At 46.9% G+C, this 11,032-nt stretch overlaps 1 protein-coding gene across 3 annotated transcripts; it reads left to right on the top strand.

Moving 5' to 3' along the window:
- st3gal8 (ST3 beta-galactoside alpha-2,3-sialyltransferase 8) lies at positions 1-10,897 on the top strand. 3 transcript variants are annotated; one of them, XM_030374303.1, is made up of 9 exons: positions 1-223; positions 1,931-2,185; positions 2,664-2,778; positions 5,694-5,853; positions 6,215-6,408; positions 7,352-7,531; positions 7,877-7,922; positions 8,614-8,741; positions 9,074-9,101. In XM_030374303.1, exons 2-9 carry the CDS (start codon positions 2,074-2,076, stop codon positions 9,084-9,086), a joined length of 948 nt encoding a protein of 315 aa, XP_030230163.1. In that variant the 5' UTR covers positions 1-223; positions 1,931-2,073; the 3' UTR covers positions 9,087-9,101. The 3 variants fall into 3 exon arrangements, with proteins under 3 accessions (XP_030230163.1, XP_030230162.1, XP_030230160.1); XM_030374300.1 differs by lacking the exons at positions 8,614-8,741; positions 9,074-9,101 and adding exons at positions 9,146-9,265; positions 9,652-10,897 and having other exon boundaries at positions 10-223; XM_030374302.1 differs by lacking the exon at positions 9,074-9,101 and having other exon boundaries at positions 2-223; positions 8,614-9,046.
- Positions 10,898-11,032: the final 135 nt, after the last annotated feature.

Raw genomic sequence — 11,032 nt, 5'->3', positions numbered from 1 at the left:
CACACCGGCAACACGCACACACTCATGACATACGCTGGGAGGGCAGGGCTAGATCTCGCAGCACAAAGAGAGCCGAGCTCGCTGCGTCTTCAAGCGAGTTCCCGGTACTTCTTCTTCCTCCGCGGGGACGCGCGGCGGCTTCAACGCTTCGTAAAGTTGGGAAGTTGGCGAAGTTCGGAAGTTTGCCTCTCGACGGCCTTTGTTTGGAAACAGTCCTCAGATGGTGAGGGGATAACCTCGTCTCAAACAGTTAGTGTGTGTGTGTGTGTGTGTGTGTGTGTGTGTGTGTGTGTGTGTGTGTGTGTGTGTGTGTGTGTGTGTGTGTGTGTGTGTGTGTGTTATGTGCGCCTGGATGAGTGCGCGCGCGCGTGTGTGTGAGTGTTAGCCTTGTCACTCGCAGTCAACTTCACTGCAAATACGTTACGTTGCGTTACCGTTGCGGTTAGAAATGAATGTCGTCTTAAAATCCGTTAGTTGTCAGTTAGTGGCTGTCCAGAGAGAGAGAACAGAGAGGGAGAACAGAGTCGGAAAGAGAACAGTCAGGGAGAGAACAGAGTCAGAGGGAGCACAGAGTTGGAGTTTTGTGGTTTTGTACAGAATACCAAATGATTCACTCGCACCACCCTTAAAATAACAAACAAACAAACACACACACAAACACGAACACACACACATACACACACACACACACACACACACACACACACACACACACACACACACACACACACACACACACACACACACACACACACACACACACACACACACACACTTAATAGTTTATGCACTATCCTCGAGCTATGGGTCTGTACCTCCCTCCTTGGTATGTGAAGATTATATGTTTTCATCTTGTTTATGCTGTAGTTTGAGATGTGTTTCTGAGGTGCTGGTAGGTTAAGATGTGTTTCTGATGTCCTGATAGTTTGCGATGGGTTTCTTACTTCCTGTTGTAGTTCACAGGAGGTTACAAAGAGCAAGTTGTGTTCAGCCCAATCTGTTGGAGCCAGATTATAATTGTTATAACTAAACTGAAAACATAATAAGCTTGAATAAGCCTATAAAAACAAGCTTAATTAAGCTTATGTTTAGCATTATAAGCCTGAATATGAATGTAAAGGCTACGGTGTTATTGAAGGAACAAACAGGTCTGCGACGAACCCATGAGACCCCCTGGTTTTATAGGGAAGGAAGTTATCCAGGCAGGAAGTGAGGTCGACAGACCTGCTCCACGAACACACCACTAAGACACCTCTATTACTCCACCGACACACCAATATTACACCATCATTACACGTTGTTCTGGGCCGGGAATGTGAGGCAGAACATCTGGTCACGTGTTTGTGGGCTGCGTCCGAGATAACCCTCCCTTTAACCGCCACGGTGGTCTTATTTATAGTCTGAGGACAATAAGCCACGGCGCTACGCTCTCTGGAGTCCACTCCCGTGGGGTCTGCTCCTCGTCAGGGTCCTTCTCAGCTTGGTCACGGTGGCAACGCACTCTGCTGCTGTGAAGTCTCTTCAGACAGCCCGGCCTCTCCTTCTGCTTCTCCACCGTTGGTCTGCTGTGCTGAGGTGGCCTCCAGACTCAAGAACCAGCTGGGCTGAATGGGCCGCGTTCTGCTCGGTCTCTGCTGGTCCAGAACCAGTCCAGAACCAGCCCAGAAGCATCTGGTAGAATTTGGTGTTTTTACGTTATAACCCAGAAAATGGATTAACAGAATATACTTCTCTCCCCCACCCACGCACCCCTTTCTCCCGTCTCTCGTTCTCCCCTCTCTCGTTCTCCCCTCTCCCTCTCTGTCCCCCCTCTCTCTCTCTCTCCCCCCTCCCCCTCTCTCCCTTTCTCCCCTCTCCCTCTTTCTCCCCCCTCCCCCCTCTCTCTATCTCTCTTCGGAAACACTGAATACCCTCCCACCGGATGTTCCAGAAAAGAGATAGCAGGAGGACAGCGGAGAGGGAGACAGACAGACAGTCAGAGCGACAGAGGCAGAAGGGAGGAAGTGTCCTTCCTTCTGTCCATCATCCAGCCCTCCGCCAGCCCTCCACCCCTCCACCCCTCCACCATCCACCATGTTGTCAAGGCGACGGCTGTGCGTTGTAGCTGTCTCCACTGTGGTCCTCTTGATAGCCAGTCAGAGGATCCACAGAGCAGACCTCTTCCTGGCCACGCCCCCAAAACCAGGTATGGGAGGACGGTGAACTACCCTGAAGTACTCATAGCTAATTATACTGAAGTTAATTATGAATGAACTTAATTATACTGGTCATGATTACTGAGAGTTAATTGTGCTTCACTGGTCTATAACTATCAGTACTATAAGTACTGATAGTTAACTTTACTGAAGTTAATTACTAATAAAATACTGGTCATGAGTACTGACTATACTACAGTGGTTATGAGTACTGGTATTGACTTACACTATAGGCTACTAGTTTATTATACATTAGTAATTTATACTGATAGTTAATAATACTACACTAGTCATTAATACTGTTAGTTAATTATACTATACTAGTCGTAAATACTGATAGAGTTATCAGTTTCGTATATTTATTTATTAGGTATTCATTGATTCGATAGTTATTGATCAGATAGTTGATTAGATGGTTATATTTACAGTGTGTAATAAACTATTTGTCACTTTCTGGTTTGCATCCAGGCTCCAGTCCAAATACCTCCTCTAACTCAACAGCTATCCAGCAAGCAGCTGCACTCCCTGGGCAGCCGTCTTTAGGCGAGGCCCAGGCTGAGGCTCAAGGGCCGGGCCAACCAAGGTAACCCAACGTTAGAGTTCCTTCTCTTCCAGTCTTCTCTACTAGCCTCAGCCCTCACGCTCCTCTCCTGGTCTCCTCTAATCGGGTCCTCTCCCTGTGTCCTCTTCTAGTCTCCTCTTCTAGTCTCCTCTCCCTGTCTACTCTCCTAGTCTCATCTCCTAGACTCCTAGTATTCTAGGTTGTAATACAGCACAGGAACAGACTTAGGTGGACGAGTCCAAAATAACCTACTTTTCTGAAATGATAAACGAAAACAAGGAAAAACCCCAGAAATTGTGGAAGGTTCTGAAAAATCTAGGATGCTTATCTAAGACAAAAAGCACTACCAATTCTTGTATTACTCTCTCCATTGATGGAAAATAGGTAAATAAGAATATATATAATGTAAGATATTGCCAATCACTATGAATCATTAACACTTATTTTACCTTAGTTGCCCAATGCCCATAAACTTGTCGAGAAGCTACCACTCAGCCCAAGATTGTACGGGCCTGAACACATTCAGGATATTAATGCTAAGATAGGTGTGACTCCCAATAGTTTTTTCTTCAAGCCTGTGTCGGTAGAAAAACTCGGCGACATGCTAAAGGGCCTTAACTCTGCCAAAGCCACAGGGCTAGATAACATGTCAGTCAGGTTCTTGAAAGATGCAGCTGATCTCATAGCCCCTTTTATTGCTCATATTATTAATCTGTCCTTGGAGCAAGGCACTGTTCCTGATGACATGAAACATTCTAAAGTCATCCCACTGTTCAAGAAAGGTGATAGGTCTGATCCGGGAAATTATCGACCGGTTTCTATATTGAGTGTAGTCTCCAAGGTCCTGGAGAAAGTAGTTCATGAACAATTGTATCGATATGCTGTGGATGCCAAACTCCTCTATGAATTCCAATAAGGGTTCAGACAGTCACATTCAACTGACTCATGTCTACTGTACCTAACTGACCTCATAAGGGGCGAAATAGATGTCGGCAAACTATGTGGCATGATCCTAATTTACTTACAGAAGGCCTTTGATACAGTCGATCATAGCCTACTGTACAACAAGATGTCAGCCTTGGCCATGTGCGCTTCCGCCTTAAGAGGGTGTGTTTCTTACCTCTCCGTTAGATCCCAAAAGACTGAAATCCAAGGTAATTTATCCAAGGTACAACTGGTAACTTGTGGAGTTCCACAAGGGAGCGTCTTAGGGCCATTACTGTTTTTAATCGACATCAGTGACATGAAGTCCGCCTGCAATGAGAACTTGTTTTTATATGCTGATGATTCAGCTATTATAGCCTCCAACAAAAATGAGCTTGAGCTGCATGCCATTTTGCAAGAGGAATTCAGTAAGATCAGTGTCTGGCTATTAGACAATAAATTGTCTCTTCATGTAGCCAAAACTGAATTCATAGTGTTTGGCTCTAAGCCAAGACTGCACAAGAAAGAGTTGTCCAGTATCAGCCTTGGTGGGCAGCTCTTCCCAAGCCCTCAGTGACCTATTTAGGATGCTGTTTAGACAGCAACCTAGATGGGGGGAGCATGGCTTCAAAGGTCATGAACAAGGTAAATGGCCGATCCAGATTCCTAGCTATAGAAAGCTCCATTCCTTGATGCAGTTAGCCAAAGACTGCTAGCTAATTCACTAGTTTTATGCTGCTTTGATTACGGCCTTGGCTCATGGTCTGTTGGTCTTACTATGGCCCTAAAAGACAAACTGCAGGTTGCTCAGAATAGGTTAATCAGGGTAGTGCTGGGGCTCACATCAAGGGATCATGTGGGTAAGCTCCAGTTCCAACAGCTGGGCTGGCTCTCACTGGAGGCCAGTTCAGGGTGGTCCATAATGTTTGCAATCACAAGTCACCGGCATACCTTAAAAATCACTTCATAAGGAGTCGGGATGCCCATGCTTACCACACGCAGAAACGCAGACTTGTACTTACCTAAGTTCCAAACAAACATTGGTAAGTGTACTCTCAAATATAGCGGTGTGGTGAACTGGAATAAATTACTTTTGGAAATTAAGAGAATAGACAACTATCATTGTTTCAGAAAAAAGGTAAAATCCTGGCTCCTCATAGTGACACTAACATGTCTTCCTCCATGTGAGCTGTTGTTTGTTGGTGTTTGTCTATGTGTGCACTTTTCACTTTAATACAGAAAGTATGGGTTAGGGAAGATTCTTTTATATGTTTAGCCTCTCATTGTGTCAATGTTTTGTCTTACGTCCTGTCTTGTAACATCAGGGATCATGATGGAAATAAGTGCTTGCACTTTGTCATGTTTTTCTTATATCCCCTGGATATGTCTTTTATTCCAAATAAATCAAATCAAATCTTAGTGTAGGTGGAGAGGAGCAGTCTTCAGACGTGCTCCTTGGCTGTCGATCCCTCTTCTCCGAGTATTATAGGAAAGAAAGTGTGAATATCGAAAGAACAGATGCAGTGTCTCCTTTGATAAGGCCCTGGCTATGTCCCAGGCGGCCTGGTTGGTTTGTCCCTATTGGGACATAGACAAATGGAGGATTGTTTGGAATAACACCTTGTATCAGTTGGGGAGGCACTGGCCTCTCCCCACACTAAGAATTGTGAACACAGAGAGACAATAATTCAACATTCTACTCTCCCTCTAACCATAATCTCCTCTCCTCCTCAAATGCTGTTCTCTCCTAGTGTCCTCTCTTAGTCTCCTCTCCTAATCTCCTCTAACCATAATCTCCTCTCCTAGTCTCCTCTCTTCGTCTCCTCTCCTTGTCTCCACTAATGGTGTCCTCTCCTTGTCTCCTCTCCGAGTCCCCTTCTTCCAGTCTCCTCACCTAGACTCCTCTTCTAGTCTCCTCTCCTAAACACCTCTCCTGGTCTCATCTCCTGGTCTCCTCTCCTGTTCTCCTCTCCTTGTCTCCTCTCCTATCTAACCTTAATGTGTGTTGCCAGGCTGGAGCAGACCCCTTCTACAGAGAGGTGTGGCTGTGACAAGGGGTGTGTCCGAGAGACGGATTCTTCTGATTGGTTCAGGCAGCATTTCGACCCTCGCCAGCTTCCTGTCCTCAACTCCACTCACATCCTGGAGCCCCAGACTCTGAGCTGGTGGCTGGTAATACTACCACCTCACTACTATACTACTACTATTACTACTATACTACCACCCTTACTACTATACTACTGCTATTACTTCTATACTATCTATCTATCTATCTATCTATCTATCTATCTATCTATCTATCTATCTATCTATCTATCTATCTATCTATCTATATATCTATCTATATATCTGTCTATCAAATTCATTGATATGTATGGTATAATGGATATTTTATACATATGATGTAATACAACCGATATGTATGACATCATTGATATTTAATAAATATGATCTGATAACTGATATTTATGATGTAATATAACTGATATGTATGATGTAATGGATATGTAATATGTATGATTTCATTGGGCAGGGTTTACAGAGCAACGCTGACAAACAGAAGCTGGAGGAAGTGATGTCACAGCTCTTCCAGGTAATCCCTCCCCCTTCCCTGGACCTCCGGCCCCTCCCTTTCCGTTGCCATAGCTGCGCAGTTGTTGGAAACTCTGGCAACCTGCGTCACTCTGGACATGGAAAGATGATCGACTCACACACATCAGTCTTCAGGTACACACACACACACACACACACACACACACACACACACACACACACACACACACACACACACACACACACACACACACACACACACACACACACACAAACGAGCGCACAGACACTCACACAAATTCATACACACAAATTATCAAAAAATTATAATATAGTAATATAGTCTCAGTGTCTGCCAGATAGAGTTTACAGACAGGAAGAGAGATTATAGACAGGAAGTGAGACTGAAGGCAGGAAGTGAGACTGTAGACAGGAAGTGAGACTGTAGAAAGGAAGTGAGACTGTAGACCCGTAGAGAGACTGCAGGAAGTGAGACTGAAAAGGCAGAGCAGATGAAAAGGACTCAGTTGACAGTGAGTCAATCACTGTGACAGTGAGACAGTGAGTCAGTCCTTCTCAAGAAGAAAGATTGTTGGTCTGCGGACATGACCCTAGGCTTTTGTTTCGGACAATCACGGTGGGGTTATTGTATCTTCTTATCTTCTACAACCCTCTGACCATGCCGACCTTCTGGCCGTACTCCATCCGTTTAGAGGACGGAGGCCAGGTGTTCTTCCGGAATACACCTGTCTCTCTGTGCTCTTGTCCTGGTAGATCCTCCCTGAGGGCCCACACACACACAGAGTGTACATGTATGGACACAAGACAGTTAGTTCAGATACCAATCGTTTTAATTATGAAGGAATTTGCATCTCATTATAATAGCTGCCACAGGGCGTCTGCATCTGCACCTTGACCTCACAAAAAGTTTCCAATATTTGCGTGTGTCCGTTTATGTGTGTGTGTGTGTGTGTGTGTGTGTGTGTGTGTGTGTGTGTGTGTGTGTGTGTGTGTGTGTGTGTGTGTGTGTGTGTGTGTGTGTGTGTGTGTGTGTGTGTGTTGTGTGTGTGTCCATCTGTCTGTTGGTCCGTGACACTGTCTGCGTGTTTGTCTGTAGGATGAACAAGGCGGTGACCTCAGGATTTGAGGAGGATGTAGGAAACAGAACAACGCATCACTTCCTGTACCCGGAGAGTGCCGTTGACATCGTGGGCGGAGCCAGCCTGGTGCTACTGCCCTTTAAGATCCGAGACCTGCAGTGGTTAACCAGCGCCCTGTCTACTGGCACCATCACCATGTAATATATGACACCACACCACCGTGTCTACTGGAACCATCAATATGTAACATATGACATCACATCACCATGTCGTATGTAACATCACCATGTCATATATGACATCACATCACCATGTAACATATGACATCACATCACCATGTCATACATGACTTCACATCAATATATTTATAATAATATGGTGAGATAATACGTATGCATGCATTATAATTTCTGTTCATATATTTCAAAATGGGCCGTAGTTGATTATCTCTTATTTATGTTACCATGGAAACACCTCACCTTTTTTGCGTGTGTGTGTGTCTGTGTGTGTGCGTGCGTGTGTGTGCGTGTGTGCGTGTGTAGGACCTATATGAGAGTGAAGGACAGAGTTAAAGCAGATAAAGATAAGGTAGGCATCCCAACAGGCCTGTCAGTCCATCGGTCTGTCTACCCCTCTGTCTCTCTACTTGTCTGTCTCTCTGTCTGTCTCTCTACCTGTCTCCCTGTCGGTGTCAGGCCGTCCACCTCGTCCTCCTAGCGTTGGTCAGTGTGTCTCACCCTCACCCTCATCATCCATTCATCATCCATGCCAAAACCCTGTCTGTCTGTCTGTCTCCCAGTCTGTCTGAGTACCTGCCGGGTGCCGAAATCCCGCCTGTCTGTCTACCCGCCTGTCTTGACTACCCGCCTGGTGCCACACCCCCACCTGTCTGTCTATCCACTGGGTGCCAAACACCCGTCTGTATGATTATCCGCCTGTTGCCAAACCCCCACCTGTCTCTCTACCCGCCTGGTGCCAAACCCACGCCTGTCTGTCTACCCGCCAGTCTGTCTATTCGCCTGTCTTTGTCTGTCTGATTACCCCCATGCTAAATGTGGTCCTCGGTAAACCCTAAATGATTGACTCTCTGAGCCGGTGTCTCTACACGCTCTTCCTACCTCAGCAACCTGTCTGTCTACCTGTCTGTCTGCAGGGGTTGGTGGTGAATCCAGTTCTTTAAGTACTGTCATGAGCTGTCTGTCTGTCTACCCGTCTGTCTGCAGGGGTTGGTGGTGAATCCAGAGTCCTTTAAGTACTGTCATGACCTGTCTGTCTGCAGGTGTTGGTGGTGAATCCAGAGTTCTTTAAGTACTGTCATGAGCTGTCTGTCTGTCTACCCGTCTGTCTGCAGGGGTTGGTGGTGAATCCAGAGTCCTTTAAGTGCTGTCATGACCTGTCTGTCTGCAGGTGTTGGTGGTGAATCCAGAGTTCTTTAAGTACTGTCATGAGCTGTCTGTCTGTCTACCCGTCTGTCTGCAGGTGTTGGTGGTGAATCCAGAGTTCTTTAAGTACTGTCATGACCTGTCTGTCTGCAGGTGTTGGTGGTGAATCCAGAGTTCTTTAAGTACTGTCATGAGCTGTCTGTCTGTCTATCCGTCTGTCTGCAGGTGTTGGTGGTGAATCCAGAGTTCTTTAAGTACTGTCATGACCTGTCTGTCTGCAGGTGTTGGTGGTGAATCCAGAGTTCTTTAAGTACTGTCATGACCTGTCTGTCTGTCTGTCTACCCGTCTGTCTGCAGGTGTTGGTGGTGAATCCAGAGTTCTTTAAGTACTGTCATGAGCTGTCTGTCTGTCTACCCGTCTGTCTGCAGGTGTTGGTGGTGAATCCAGAGTTCTTTAAGTACTGTCATGACCACTGGACGGAGCGTCACGGTCGCTACCCCTCCACCGGCCTGGTGGCCCTCATCTTCGCCCTGCACACCTGTGACCAGGTACCTGTCTGCTGTACCTACTGTACCTGTTTGGCTCCTGTACCTACCTGTCTCCTGTTCCTACCTGTCTCCTGTAATTACCTGTCTTATGTTCCTACCCGTCTCCTGTTCCTACCTGTCTACTGTACCTGCCTGTCTACTGTACCTACCTGTCTACTGCACCTACCTGTCTACTGCACCTACCTGTCTATTGCACCTACCTGTCTACTGCACCGCCCTCCTATATCTACCTACCTACTAATTCTACCTATGCTTGTATTGTGCTGCGTTGAGTTTTCTATTCATGCAGAATGTTCTACACTGCACTGTATCCCTCTGTCTGACTGACCTACTTGTCTGTCTGTCTCCCTACCCGTCTCTCTCCCTGTCTGCCCGTCTGTCTGCAGGTGTCTCTGTATGGCTACGGGGCGGACAAGAACGGGAACTGGCACCACTACTGGGAGGAGAACCGCTTTGCGGGCGCCTTCAGGAAGACCGGCGTCCACAGCGCCGAGTACGAAACCCAGATCATCCAGCGCCTGGCCCAAGAGCACAAGATCACCCTGCACACCTGACACCACCCAAAACATGACCCCGCCCAAAACCTGACCCCACCTCGAGCGGTCCCACAGAGGGGAGGCCCTGTCTGCCCACAGGAGGACCAAAGAATTAGAACGGCTCCTTTCAAGGAGAGCGAAACCGAGACCGTCGGACGTCATTCAGCTAGGAGCTCCACCCAGCTTCACCTGTTGTGTCTCCAACACCAGCCGGCACCACCCAGCTTCACCTGTTGTGTCTCCAACACCAGCCGGCACCACCTGTTTCTCTCTCCATTCACTATTATCACGATGTGCCTTGATAGCCTAGAGCGATCACAACTCGTCCAAGTGAACTCATGATTTTAAAGTCATCACATTTTCGTATCACATGAATATTAAATGAACACATCCAAGTAACACGTGATTATAAAGTAATCACAACTACGTAAATACATGAATGTTGAGTGAAGTCGTCTAGGTAGCAAATTGATATTCAGTTGCTTAGACCAAGAACCAAGCGTTAATCACAATAACACGATGGTTTTGGTCTGGTCTGCATCGCCTTGCTGGCTATCATTTCATCACGAAGCAGACAGAAATGGCTATATGAAGAATATGAACAATGAAAAACATTGCTGAGTCGTAAGTGTTTATGTGTATAAATTATTCAGACGTTTTGAACTCTCGCCGACGTTCTCCGAGGAAGGATGTCTTCACCCAAAGGTTCCCTCGACCGGCCGGACGGTGAAGACTGTGAGCAGAACGTTGGTGGAGCTCGACGGTCGGCTTGAGTTCACCAAAGAAACCTTTTGTCACGTCACGACGTCAGGAGACGGACGCCATGTTGATCTAACCCCGACACCAACCGACGCCACCGGATACCCCAACACCAACCTAACACCGCTCCACACCTTAACACCACTGGATACCCCAACACCACCCTAACAGCACTCCACACCTTAACACCACTGGATACCTCACCACCCGAAGACCACTCTATACCCCAACACCAACACCACCCGAAGACCAATCTATACCCCATCACCACCCTAAGACCACTCTATACCCCAACACCACCCTAAGACCACTCTATACCCCAACACCACCCTAACACCACTCTATACCCCAACACCACCCTAAGACCACTCTATACCCCAACACCACCCTAACACCACTCTATACCCCAACACCACCCCATCGCCACTCGCCCAAATGTATCCATGTGTGTGTGTGTGTGTGTGTGTGTGTG

The sequence above is a fragment of the Gadus morhua genome, chromosome 13 (assembly GCF_902167405.1).
Source record: "Gadus morhua chromosome 13, gadMor3.0, whole genome shotgun sequence".
NCBI classification, from domain to species: Eukaryota; Metazoa; Chordata; class Actinopteri; order Gadiformes; family Gadidae; genus Gadus; species Gadus morhua.
The sequence above is the reverse complement of the archived record's forward strand: the minus strand, read 5'-3'. Positions and strand labels throughout refer to the sequence as shown.

What these genes read in the sequence shown, in the direction of transcription:
- st3gal8 (XM_030374300.1), top strand. Translation starts at nt 2,074, where the DNA reads ATGTTGTCAAGGCGACGGCTGTGCGTTGTAGCTGTCTCCACTGTGGTC. An exon ending in CAAGGGCCGGGCCAACCAAG is followed by an intron (nt 2,779 to 5,693) that starts GTAACCCAACGT and finishes GTGTGTTGCCAG; the next exon opens with GCTGGAGCAGACCCCTTCTA. An exon ending in TCACACACATCAGTCTTCAG is followed by an intron (nt 6,409 to 7,351) that starts GTACACACACAC and finishes GTTTGTCTGTAG; the next exon opens with GATGAACAAGGCGGTGACCT.